At 38.2% G+C, this 14,290-nt stretch overlaps 1 protein-coding gene across 2 annotated transcripts in view; it reads left to right on the top strand.

The window, feature by feature from the left end:
• LOC115919037 (pre-mRNA-splicing factor ATP-dependent RNA helicase DHX16-like) overlaps positions 1 to 14,290 on the top strand; it is a 50,021-nt gene that overhangs the window by 20,382 nt on the left and 15,349 nt on the right. Inside the window, exons 3-4 of one of the 2 annotated variants that reach the window (XM_030997600.1) lie at positions 8,640 to 8,816; positions 9,209 to 9,687. In XM_030997600.1, the coding sequence (XP_030853460.1) occupies positions 8,640 to 8,816; positions 9,209 to 9,331 (300 nt within the window). In that variant the 3' untranslated portion in view covers positions 9,332 to 9,687. Of the gene's footprint in view, positions 1 to 8,639; positions 8,817 to 9,208; positions 9,688 to 14,290 lie in introns of those variants that run through there. The other variant, XM_030997601.1, reaches the window with a different exon arrangement.

Below are 14,290 nucleotides of genomic sequence, written 5' to 3'. Positions count from 1 at the left end.
TAAGTTGTACTATACTAGGGGTTAATTAAGGTCAAATTGTCGTTGGTCGTAGAAGTAAGAAACCATACATTAATTGTGCTTCGATCCAATTTATTGATAGTGATATAAACAAGTCAGATAATTATTACGTGTGGTACAAGTAGTGGAGCAAATATGACTTCAGGTTTTTCAGGAAGTTATTGATTGTAGATTTAAAATTCTAATAAAGTGTACCAATAGAACTTTCTTATCTTAGTACAAGCTTAAATGTTATTCCCATAAAACTTGGTGCAAATGTGCCGATCATAATAGTGTATATACATACATTAAGAAAAATGAATTAAAACAATTTTTTAAAGAACTGCTCCTATGACCTTGCCAAAGAACTCAAGTGGGTCAAGATTCACAGAGGGGACCTGACCATTTGCTACATCTACGGTTGCTCCGAGCTTTATTTTGCCAAAGATTTAGGTTTAAGGTAACAATTGGGATTCACCGGAGCATGTATCATACAGCCACCATAAGAAATATCAACTGAATGATATAACCAGTAAAATCGATAAAAGCATTTGCTAATTATCTATAATAAATTAAGAATGATATTTGATTATAACACATTCATTCTACATATTTCATTATACTTAGACAGCTCTTCTTTTGTTAAGGTTTGCACAGTATTTTTTTTTCTTCAAAGAACTAAGTATTTCTTTATTGCAACCAAAACTTGTGGTTGGATTTCAAATATGAATAAAACTACAAATAAATGGATAACAATGATAGAAATATTGTACACAAAGTTTAAAAAAAATGCAGAATCTGATACATAGATATATGAACAACATCGTACTACAATCAATTTATTAGACATTATCAAATAAAGTAATGTTAGCTCATGAGTACAACATTTTGTAATAATTGTATTTAACATCCAAAGTAATTAGGCTAGGTTTGTCTATAAATTAAGAAGTTTATAATGAAATAAAATGATAATAATAATGGATACAAAAGAAATAGCAGGTCACCAACATTACACAGATTTAGAATGGAGTTGTGAATGATGGTACCATGTTTCGTCTGACTCTGTTGAGAGACAGAAGGGCGTTAATTCATATCCATCATAGACCCAACACCCTCCCAGCTCTCAACAGACGATATGTCATATAAATGTAAATCTTATTGAAATGAATTAAAGAAATTAAGGGAGTATGAATTCGGATCTTAACACTGTTGCACTAAGACTAAGATGGACTAAGACTTTAAGTTGGACTTAACTATGGCAGGCCGTTCATGCCACTGTTTTCTCTCACCATTTACTGGCATTGGTCTCCCAAGGAACGTACAAATCATGGTCACAAATCTACAGAATTTACATTTTTCGATAGTTCATTACTGAAGGAAAAAATATTATCTAAAGATCATAATGGTGAGAGCAAACAGTGGCATGAATGGCCTGCCATAGTTAAGTCCAACTTAAAGTCAATCTTAGACTTTGTAAAACACCTCCCAGGTATACAAGTAATAGGGAAGTGAAAACTCTTGGAAATATTTGATTGCAGCAATCTACATATACATCCTTTACATTCCATATCGTAGTCTAAAAATGCAGTGCATTATATTCCACTACATAGTAGTTGTAGATGTTATTATAATAAATTTAAACATACTAGGTTAGACATTTATGCTACAAATCAAAAAATGTTGACAACTCTAATGTTGTTAAAATATGTATATATCTACAATCTTTACCTTTCGTACAGTATTCTGTGTAGTATTATGCCTCCTTTATTACATGAAGTAGTTGTCCTCCAAATTCAAAAAGGCTACCAAACACCTCTTCAGTTGTTGAAACATTCAGAATTCATGAGTTATAGTTTATTTGACATCCCAACAAAAAGACAGAAATGTAAATTTGACAAAATACAGAGAATGTATTTACAGTTAACAACTAAGTGTGTGAAAATTAATTTGTCCTAAATACCCTTAATTTACGTTACTTGAGAATATGACTTATGAAAGCTTACATCTATAAGCATTAAACAAAGGCCATAATTCAACTAGTCCAGCTTCTATACCTGATTTACAATAAAAAATATTTAAAGAAAACATTAATTATGTACAGTTAAAAATTGCAGCAGCTTTAATTGTTTACAATTTTCACAATCCATATGACAATCTAAATGTGAACATTTAACATACATTATTTCTTAAAGAATATAGATCCTTAATTTTTCTTATAAAGTTTGGTAGGTATGTGCAATGTAGCACTATGCCTCTATTACAAAGTCCCTGTAGGCATTATTGTGACCTTTCTGCTATCTTGAGAGTTAGTTTTCGTCTTGCACTCATCAGAAGTAAATCCCCAAAATTAGCAGAAATCCCAAATCGAAAGATAAAATCAGAAGCTTAAAGGAACAAAGCGTGCACAAAAATAACAGGCTATGACTGGGTGCCGGGAATCATAAGAAAGTGACGTAATTAATATGCCAGCCGTTTAATGAAAATTGGCGGCAGCAAAGAACAATGAACACAAAAAGTTGTTTTCTGGTCTGATCCATGGGTAACGTAAGGGACAAAATACCTTGGACTTCAATACACATAAAGGACAAGGGAACTGCGAATGTGGATTGTAGAGGCACACATATTGACTGTTACACATGTAGAACGTTCTCAGCCCTTTGCCAGTAATCAAATTTGCCGATATCGTTTTGGAGGTTTTTAATGTCTGTTGGATGACAATTAGTTTGCCTTGTGGTGAATGGTAACGGTCAGGTTAAACAGGAATGACACTATTGATCACCCTGTTGGCTCTCATGCTCTTTTCAAACTGGGCCCAGAAGAGTTCCTGGCCATCTTCATCCTCTGTCCACAGCATGTAGGGTTTGTTCTTACTCATGAACAACCGGACCAGGTACGGAAGATCATCATCCTGGATGTCCTCAAGGAAAATCAGTATTACCTTGTCCAATCTGGTGTCATTGAGGTGCTCTAGGGCTATGCGTAGCTTGGTCAGAAACCAGGCTTCATCCACAGAGTTGTTGCTTATTAAGAAGACAGTCTTGAAGCTGTTCTCAACGACGTAGTGGAGAGCTTGGATGTAGTACATCTCGATGTTGAGGTCGTTATCGCCGAAGGCCACTTTCTGGAGATGTGGAAACCTCTCCTGCAGGACTGGCTTCATGATCTATTCGACCCATTCCTGGTCATCCTCATCGTACATCAGGTTGAGCTGGTACTCGTAGTCCTGGGCATCAAAGTCTTGGTTGATTTCCTCGTAGCCAAAGATGGCTAGTTTTAGGAGGAAGAGCTTGTAGTTGAGCCACCAACGTTTTCGATATGCCACCAAGCACAGGACGGCTACCAGAACAATGGAGAAGGACACACCTGTGATGATGAGGATATTAATGCCACAGTATTGATCAGGATGGAATGAAAGGATTGGCGATTGCACCATGTCTTTGATGGAAGAGAGTGAGCAAAGTGTGTCATCAGGATGGATGAGTTCGACATTGCCTGTACGTAGCCACTCCACAAACCAACTCAAGTCGCATGTACAGGAGAAAGGGTTTCCCGATGCGTCTATTCTTATTGTTCTGTTTGTAGGAAATACTGTTCCAGGTTCTATTGTTGTGATTCTGTTGCGTTCCACGAACAGGTGGTGCAGAGATGGGGTTTTATTGAATAGGGTCTTGGGAATCGAATCAAGTTTGTTATTAGTTAAGAAAAAGAATCCAAGCCTGGGCTGTCTTTGAAGTAAATCTCCAGAAATTGCCGAGATCTCATTGTCACGAAGATCTAATCTTGTGAGAGAAATCAGACTGTGAAAAACACTGGGAACTAGGACTTTGATAGAAGAATGAGAGAGGAGCAGTATTTCAAGTCTCTTCATGGGGTTGAAAGTTCCTGCTGCTAACATATCTAGGTAATTCCCGCTTAAGTCCAGCCTAACCAATGATCTAAGTCCCAAAAAGAGTGATTTAGAGGTCATGGTATCAAATAAATCTGTGCTCATCAAACCATTTTCACGCATAGCCAGTTTCACGAGAGATGTAGTATTTGTAAATTGGAGTTTCGAATGAATAACGGCCCGTGCAACTGATAAATCTAATGTGCAAAGAGCATCCATGTAGCGAAAAGCTCCATTGATGACTTGGTAATTAGGTTCATTGGTGAGGTAAAGCTCTTTGAGGTTCTTCAGCTTGGTGAAGGCATTTGGAGAATAGGCATCTTGTATTTCATTGTGAGACATGTTTAATATTTTGAGATTAGTGAAACCCCATAGAAGATACTTCTTGATCTTTGTGAATTTGTTAAAAGAAAGATCCAGATATGCTAAGGAAGGAAATGTTATGGTGGTTCTTCTCTCAATATCCTTGATATTGTTATGAGCCAGGTCTAGGTGATTTAGAGAGGATAGATTAGATAATATACCAATGGACCAGCTTGCAATATTATTTCCAACAAGCATCAATCGCTGTATCAGTTTATTGCAGGAAAACATGCCTAGGGGTAAGGATGTCAAGCTATTATGGGATAGATCTAATTCAACCAGCTGGTCTAATCCACAGAAGGTCCTGTTTGATAAAACATTTATGTGATTGTGCTGAAGTAATAAAATACTTGTCTGATTCAAACCCCAAAACACAAAATTTGGGAAGGAGCTAAGCTTGTTGAGTTGGAGATTTATGATATATATCTTGGGAGAAACATCTAGATGGTTATGAGTTTGGTTCAGGGGAATTACACGATATATTTTGCATCCTTTCAAGACCAGTACATCAATTTCATTGTTTGCTAGAATAGAAGAGATATAAAATTCCTGAAAAGCATTCTTTGAAAGAGCCAACTCGATGACTTTGTTCAAAGCTGAGAAAGCATTTGATGGAAGATTGTTTAATGCATTATTGCTGAGAAATAGTCGTATCGATGAACAGTTCTGAAGGGGTGTGAAGTCTAAGGGTCTTATAAAGGAGATGGTGTTGTTGGTCAGATCAAACAAAGAGATATTATCAGACCACGGCAAAGCATTTGTTGGAATAGAACTCAGCTTGTTGCTACCGAGGAGGAGCACCGAGAGAAGTCTATTTGAACTAAGTAAACCTGCTGGAAGGGACATTAGGCGGTTTCTCTCTAGGATTAATTGTTTGAGATTACCCAAATGCTCAAAGGCACCGTCTTCTATCACCAAAAGTTGATTTCTGCCGATTGCAAGTGTGATGATGTCTGGAAGATAGGTGAAAGACTCATTGTACAGGGTTGTTATCAGATTGATGGAGAGATCAAGTACTGTTGTGTTGCGTGGAAGATCTTGAGGAACAGACCAAAGACCCAGATGAGTACAGATAGCTCTGGTACCGAGGCTGGTATTCGTGAGCTGGCATCCACTGGGGGAGACAGAGCTCCAATTTTCATCCTTGCCCGCTATGTCATTCCCAGGCAATGCTCCAGAAAACAAGGATAAAACACATGCAATCCACAAGCAGAGAGGAATTCTTGAGGTCGTACAATTCATCCTTGACTTGGACATTGTGATCTTTTGGATGTCACTACTGGAGAAGAAAATCCCTTGGAGATTTGGAAAGTCTCACTAACTAAAATATCTCTTTGGCTCCTTTCACAACAGTGGAATATTCCTGTAAATTTTTCACGTTACGGCCAATTTGTTTCTGTGAATGAGTGATTTGCACAAGAACACCATAAAAATATTGTAATATTTTGGTGCCCCAATTGCAGATGACGTACCTTTCAAGATTTCGAGGATCTCACCTTCTTGCAATAACTCTTCGTATTCATTCACAGCAGTCAGATGGTCCCATCAATCTTTTATCTAAGGGCCAGTTTATTTCCGCAATTAATGAGATTTACATTATAGGAATGTGTGATCTCTTAGGTACTATGCACTACTACTGCAGAATTTTGTTTCTTAATGGAAGACTAACTGCAATAACTACATGTCTTGGCCTCAATTGTTTATGCAGCAATCCTTTAGTTTCATCATCATTGGTTGAAGGGCTTGTTGCTTTGGTCACTTTATGTTTTCCACAAGATCTCCATCATAATTATCATCTCTTGAGTGCTGCTACCGAAGAAAAAATACCCTTGAACTTCTCAAAGGTTTCGCTCAGTGGAATATCTCTAGGGTCTCATGTGACTACATCAGTTTGATAGTATTGAATCCTTTGCTTTCCTGTAAAAACAGATTTGTTTCCGTCAAATGATGGTTTCCACAAAATCCTTCATCAACGATCATGAAACTCCTGTGTAAGATATATCCATATCCCAGACGAATTTGCATTGTCAGTTTCCAGATAGGGATGACACAACCAAACCAAACCAAACATGTTTGATGAGTACTGTATATGTTTAAATATTACAAAGTCAACGATCAACCCACTCAGAAGCTGATTAATAAGTGTTCACAGTCACTAGAGCCATGCAGTAACTTTGTTTCATCCACCTGAAATTAATTATCCTACCTCTTAAAATACAAAATGATTGTGGTCTTTGTGGAGGAAGTGTTTATATAAACATTAAAATTTCACTTTTGTTAGCCACAAAGGAAGATGTAATAATGACTGAACCATGATGTTTCACTTTTGTAATAAAATAAGCCATTAACAAAAGCAGTTAACATTATCCAATAATATTCATGTGCTAGGAGAAGCTGCTGAATTTACAATATAATTTCAAGTCAGGAATCACATCAAATTTGGGAATTCCTGTAGATAACAATAATTTAATTGTACAGCTGTTTTTGGTTGATACAGAGTGACAGAACGAGGTACAGCTTATGCATTGTCATTGATAATTTTGTCCGAAGAAGTTGAATCATATATTGTAAATTAATTTTTATGCAGATATTGTAGAGTAAAAATAGGATTATAACTTAGAATTCAGCTTCATTATATTACTTTAAAGCACCATTGAATAAACTGAAATCAGATTGATTGACCTTTGGTTGACCTACAACGATAAGGCACTGAAGCATACACCACATATCTTCCGACAGGTACTCATGTATCTCACCTGGGTTTGGAGTGGCAGTGTAGATTACGGTAAATGCCTTGCCAAAGGACAATAGTGATGTGGCAGGGATTAGGAGTTATCATCATCATTATCATCATCATCATTATCTTCATTATCATTATCATCATCATCATCAGCATCATTATCATTATCATTATTATTATTATCATTATTATAATTATCATCAGTATCTTCAGCATCATCAGCATCATTATCATTATCATTATTATTATTATCATTATTATAATTATCATCAGTATCTTCAGCATCATCAGCATCATTATTATTATTCATCATCATCATCTTCTTTATCATTATCATCATCTTTGTTATTACTATTATCAACATTGTTTTTCTCATTGGACAGTGGGTAGAGACTGGATTCTCAACTCAGTGGTGCTTTGAGAACTTCATCCAGCATCGATCGATGAGACGGGCGCGGGATGTTCGTGATCAGCTCCAGGGACTCATGGAGAGAGTTGAGATGGAGATTGTGAGCTGTGGTATGGATAGCGTTGTTATTAGAAAGGTAATATAAAAAGACATTCTTATATTAAAGGGAGTCACTCGTCAGTTTCCATGTACAGAAGGCCCTAATTCGCTGACACCAGACTTGGTGGATAAAAATCATGAACGTGTGTACAAATATTGGGTCTGCACACAGTGAACCCGTAGGCCAATCGAGAAATACCCCTCGTACTTCGGAGATCTCCGGGTGAGGGAAAATTGAGATAATGACTTTACCATGTGGGGGAATGGTCAGAAACCGCAGTACCTTACATAAGGCCTGCTGGTCATGAAACAGAAGGCTAATTCTGGTGATTGACAGGAATGACAGTGCCTCTTATTGGGTAAACACCTGTGTTGAATTCCCCACGAGAGCTAACTACTGAGTGTCTTTAATAGTTGTAATTCCCCCCCCCCCTCCCTCCTCCAAGGCAAATTAGAAGATTGCAATGAAATGTACTAGTCTGATTTATAGTGGCAATGAAAAGATAGTGATGATGATGGTGATAATAACATGTATGATGTAGACGATTTAAATTTTCAATTCAATTTCATTTATTTCCACAGATTCATAAAAGACAATATAAATTACAATCAAATATAAAAGCATTAAAACAAAAGATGAACCTGCAGAGGGGGTGATAAAAAACCACAGAGGTTTATCAGGGATCATCCCCTGCTTAAAATTACAATATTAAAATACAATAATTTTTTAAAGTAAACAATAAACACATACAAAACATAATATTACAAGCAAATCTAAGTGTGGGGTGAGTAGTGGGGTGGAATAAACTCCTTGCAATTCTATGATTTGATGATGATGATGATGTGGAGGAGGAGGAGGAGGAGGAGGAGGTGGTTGGTGGTGAATGATGTTAATAGTGCTAGTGGTAATGATACTAATCATGATGATGATCATGATATTAATGACAATGTTAATGATGATGATGGTATTGATGATGACATTGATGAAGACAATGTTTATCATGATGACAGTGATGGCGATGATGATGATAATTACATCTTATTAATCATTCAAATGAAAATAAAACAATTCATGTAGATATCGTAATAATGAGGAAATATTCCTATTGAATGCAATCTTCCCCAACTTCAAATGAATATTGCAGGCTGTAACTGCTGGTTTCTTCTACCATACTGCACGCTTCAGTAAGGGAGGTAACTACAAGACAGTCAAGCACCAGCAGACAGTCATGGTTCATCCCAATAGCGGTCTCTTTGAAGAACAACCAAGATGGCTCATCTACCATGAACTTGTCTTTACAACCAAGGAGTTCATGAGACAGGTATAACAACTTTAATTTTTTTTTTCTTCTATCGTTATTCCTACTATGCCTCCTGAAGGTTTCTGGGTGAGAAAAAATGACTGTGGAATTCTTCCAACCCTTGGGCCTTTTCCAAGACGACTAGTATACAAAAGTCACTAGGGGTGCCAAGAACATAAAGTAACATGTATATCAATAAAATGAGTAAGTCTAAAATATGCATTAAGTACAATAGAAATTTGCAAAAGACAAAGTATTTACTAGAGATGAATTAAGATGGTTGCGCTATTTGCAGGAGCACCTGATCTTGTATATTTTCATGGAAACATAACAGAATTAAACATTTATCTTCCTTTAGTCAGCATCTATATAACATACATTTGCTAATCCTACCCTCATTTTCCACAATGTAGGTGATAGAGATAGAGAATGGTTGGTTGCTAGAGGCTGCTCCACACTACTACAAGGCCAAGGAACTGGAGGACGCATCAAGCAAAAAGATGCCTAAGGGTGTCGGCAAGTCAGCCGGTAGCTGATCGGAGTGACAGAAGACTGCTATCATAGGAGGAACAGTTATGGGGGATGAGTGCTGGCCATCATCTGGTATCGTTGAGATTGGACTCACTGAGAACAAACTAAAGGACAAACTTATTCCAGATTATGTGCTTTTCTCTTGTCTCTCTTTGAGTCAAACATTGGGATATATGGGTGTACCTGCCATCACCCATTTTGGATCCGCTAGACCTCACTTAGATTGAGGAAAAAAAATATCTCTATACATCTTTGTATCATCTCTTTCTGTTGAACTTATCTCTAAGTTGGACTTAACAATTATGGAAAGCCGTTAGCGTCTATGAAAATATTTTGTCAAAGTTATTTTAAAAGGCATAAAATGTTGATTCAAATCATTCATATTTTCTATTATCAAGGAGATTTCATGTTCTTGATTTGGAATTTATGAAAAGTTTGAAATACTTGAATTTTTGCTTTTTAATATATTTCATTTTAAGGCTACAAATGGCTCTCCATAACTTTTAAGTACAACTTAGAGTTAAGTTCGACTTAGGGTCTTTGTGAAACACCCCCAGATAATGAGAGAATGTGGCCCTCCCTTAGGTCTTGCCATCAAGCATCGTTTGATGATCAATTGTGAGTAACGAGTCCTGGCCCTCAACTTGTAAGGCTGGACCTCGCTTTAGAACAAACAGCGGGACTTCTGCTATTACAAAATCTAGAGAGAATACGCCTTTGTCTTGTCGTCTGAAAATCGTTGCGAGTGATGTGCGCTGTCCCTCAATTGGTAAAAATGGACCCGCTTTTACTCCAGAACAGGTTTCCCCTTCTGGTAAGACTACCTGTGTGAAGGATTGATAAAACAGTTTTAAATTGTATAGAAGGCGATAGGTTAGTGATGGTTGCCTAGGTGACAGGAAGGTCATTTCAGGGGCATTCCTGCATCTACTGCTGGCATTCACTTATTAGGGATGTGCTCGTCCTCTCCTAGAACAAATAGCAGGATAATTCTTAGTTCTGAACAGACCATTCTACTGTGGAGAAGAGTGGTAGAGAATATGCCAGGAATGGTTGCCCTGGTAATCCGAAGCTGATCTACGATGTGTATCTCCATTTGGCAGGGATGTACTGAAACCCATTCCACCAGGGAATTATTCCCAGTTCTAGAGTGACTAGTGTTTACATGATGGATAATAGTCGTGTAACGAGTCAAGCAACAAGGACGCAAGATTTAAGAATTCCATTTGGTTCCATATTTAGTGATACATTGTAGGTTCAGACTTGAACAGCTATTTCTGTATCTCTCCAATATACATGTAGGTCCGGCCAAGGACACACCCAAATTCAACATGGAGTCTTATGTGTATAAGAAACCTCCTTTCCCAGAGCCCACCAAAACATGTGTCTCTCTACCAACATGACCAAGGAGCTAACACTCCCATTCTAACATTGTTTGAATGTCCACATAACAATCAAGCACCTTGCAGGGTGGATATGTGCGCTATATAAATATCCAATATTATTATTATTATTATTATTGTATTATTGCACTAGTTGCAGACCTACACCTGAATGGTATACACTTCAGTGAGCATGCATGGGCATGAATATATAAATAAAAGTACATGGCAGTGTTGCATTAACCTGCATAAACACCTTTATTCATATCACTACAGTAGGTATATAAGATACATGTGTCAGAAAAGATGCTTGGGACACTTTCCTAAGTAATCAGAAGCTATCCAAAGATGCATGTCACCTTCTGGTAAGGTTGCAAGAAAAATCAAACTCCAACAAATATCAGTACATCATTAATCCCAGTTCTGGAAGAATTGCCTCGTGTGCAAGCTTTAAAAGTTGGCAAGGAGCTAGGAAAGATATGACAGAGAATGTGCATGAGACAGTTGGCTAGGTTACTAGAAGCTCATCTTAAACTTACTCATTGAGTCAAGTACAGTCAACTAGACCCCGGTGAAGTGTGATTGAATTTATACCAGATTCTGTGACAACTCCCAACCTTTTCAGTTATATTCATTTGATACCTGTGCATTCAATATTATTGAAAAAGCCAGTTGTTCTAATTACTATAGACTTGAGTGGACCAGGCATTGCCATTTATATGTAAATTCATGTACTGTTATATAAATGAAATAAACTATTTAAAACTTTATTCTGTTCACTTTGTCATATTTGAATATATATATTTTTTTCTTTTTTTTCTTCAAAATACATGTACACTGCAAATTATGATGACTTGAATGGCACGATGCATGCAGGCGCGGATCCAGGATTTCTTAGGGGGGGGGGGGGCCCAAATTTGAAATTATGTGAGCCAAATATTGGTACGTAATGGTGACCAGCAGTCAGTGGCGTAATGAGCAAAAACGTTTGGGGGGGGGCAGACAAAAAAAAAAATCTGCATCACCCCACTCTTACATGCAGGCCCTACTGAACGTTTTTCAAAGTGGGTGGTGGGATGATAAAGTACTTACGATCAGGTAGAGCATAGAGTAAATTGGCGTAGGGTCTAGGGGCAGACCCCCGGCGGGGTCAAGTATATTTTTATACCTCAATCATGACACTGACAAGTCACTAATTTGCATGGGGTCAAGGGGGCTAAGCCCCCTAAGAACCCAGAGATTTGAGGCATTTCATAATGGTCAGATAAGCATTCAGAGGCCCATCTTAGGCCACCTGTTGGGGTCGAAACGGCAAAGCCACCAGAACCTTGGCGATTTTAGGCATTTAATTACGGTCAGATAAGCATATTTGGAGGCTGGCAGGACACTCATTGGTGTGGGGTCCAGGGGGTGGAGCCCCCTGAAGCTCAGGGGTTTTAGACATTAAATTGCAGTCAGATGAGCATCTAGGGACCCGCCTTGGGGCCCTAGGTGAGGTCCAGGGGTAGAACCCCCGGGAGCTCAGGGTTTTTAGGCGTTTAATTACGGTCAGATGAGCATATTTTGATACCTTATTTGTGACACTGGCATGACACTAATTGGCGTGGGGTTCTAAGGGTTTTAGGTATTAAATTATGTTCAGATGAGCATTCAGGGGCCCGCCTTAGGGCCCCCGGAAGGTCGGGGGTTTTAGGCATTTAATTATGGTCAGATGAGCATATTTTGATACCTTGTTTGTGACACGTACTGGCAGGTCACCAATTGGCGTGGGGTCTATCGGGCAGAGCCCCTGGAAGTTAAGGGGTTTTAGGCAATAAATTACCCTCAGATGAGCATCCAGGAGCCCCCCTTAGGGCCCTAGGTGGAATCGACCCCTGGAGGCCCAGGGGTTTTAGGCATTAAATTACAGTCAGATGAGCATCTAGGGACCCGCCTTGGGGCCCTAGGTGAGGTCCAGGGGTAGAACCCCGGGAGCTCAGGGTTTTTAGGCGTTTAATTACGGTCAGATGAGCATATTTTGATACCTTATTTGTGACACTGGCATGACACTAATTGGCGTGGGGTTCTGAGGGTTTTAGGTATTAAATTATGTTCAGAGAGCATTCAGGGGCCCGCCATAGGGCCCTAGGTGGAATCGACCCCTGGAGGCCCAGGGGTTTTAGGCATTTAATCACGGTCAGATGAGCATATTTTGATTCCTCATTATTTTGTGACACTGGCAGGTCTTTCTTACTTTCCCTCTTTCTTTCTATTTCTCTTTAATACATTGGATGTGGGGACATGGCACATTGATTGTCCTTGTATTGCATTTCATATGTGATGACTTGGTAGATTGGATGTGGGGACATGGCACATTGATTGTGTTTTTATTGCATTTGATAGCTGATGACTATGTACATTGGATGTGGGGACATGGCATAGTGAATGTGTTTGTATTGAATTTAATAGCTGATGACTTGATACATGTGATGTGGGGACATGGCATATTGAATGTGTTTCTTTTGTATTTGATATGTGATGACTTGGTAGATTGGCTGTGGGGACATGGCACATCAATGTGTTTTATTGCATTTGATATCTGATGACGTGATACATTGAACGTGGGGACATGATATGTAGAATGTGTATTGTATTTGATAGCTGATGACTTGGTATATGTGATCTAGGGACATTGCATAGTGACTGTGTTTCTATTGTATTTGATACATTTGATGTGGGAACATATTATCTTGAATATGTATTGTATTTGATAGCTGATGACTTGGTACATTGGATGTGGGGACATGGCATATTGAATGTGTTTGTATAATTGCATTTAATAGCTGATGACTTGATACATTGGATGTGGGGACATGACATCTTGAATGTATATTGTATTTGATAATAGCTGATGACTTTGTACATTGGATGTGGTGACATGGCACATTGATTGTGTTTTGATTGCATTTCATATGTGATGACTTGGTACATTGAATGTGGGGACATGACATATTCAATGTCTTTGTATTGCATTTGATAGCTGATGACTTGATACATGTGATGTGGGGACATTGCATAGTGACTGTGTTTCTATTGCATTTGATAGCTGGTGACTCGGTAGATTGGATGAGGGACATGGCACATTGATTGTGTTTTTATTGCATTTGATAGCTGATGACTTGGAACTTTGGATTTGGGGACATGGCATAGTGAATATGCTTGTACTGCATATGATAGCTGATGATTTAATACATAGGATATGGGGACATGACATCTTGGATGTGTATGTATTGCATTTAATAGCTGATGACTTGATACATTGCTGTGGGGACATGACATCTTGAATGTGTATTGTATATGATAGCTGATGATTTGATACATAGGATGTGGGGACATGACATCTTGGATGTGTATGTATTGCATTTAATAGCTGATGACTTTATACATTGCTGTGGGGACATGACATCTTGGATGTGTTTGTATTGCATTTAATAGCTGATGACTTGATACATTGGATGTGGGGACATGAAATCTTGAATGTGTATTGTATTTGATACCTGATGACTTGGTACATTGGATGTGGGGAAATGGCAAATTGGATGT

This window comes from Strongylocentrotus purpuratus, unplaced genomic scaffold (assembly GCF_000002235.5).
Source record: "Strongylocentrotus purpuratus isolate Spur 01 unplaced genomic scaffold, Spur_5.0 spur5_scaffold_4, whole genome shotgun sequence".
Classification (NCBI taxonomy): domain Eukaryota; kingdom Metazoa; phylum Echinodermata; class Echinoidea; order Camarodonta; family Strongylocentrotidae; genus Strongylocentrotus; species Strongylocentrotus purpuratus.
The sequence above is the reverse complement of the archived record's forward strand: the minus strand, read 5'-3'. Positions and strand labels throughout refer to the sequence as shown.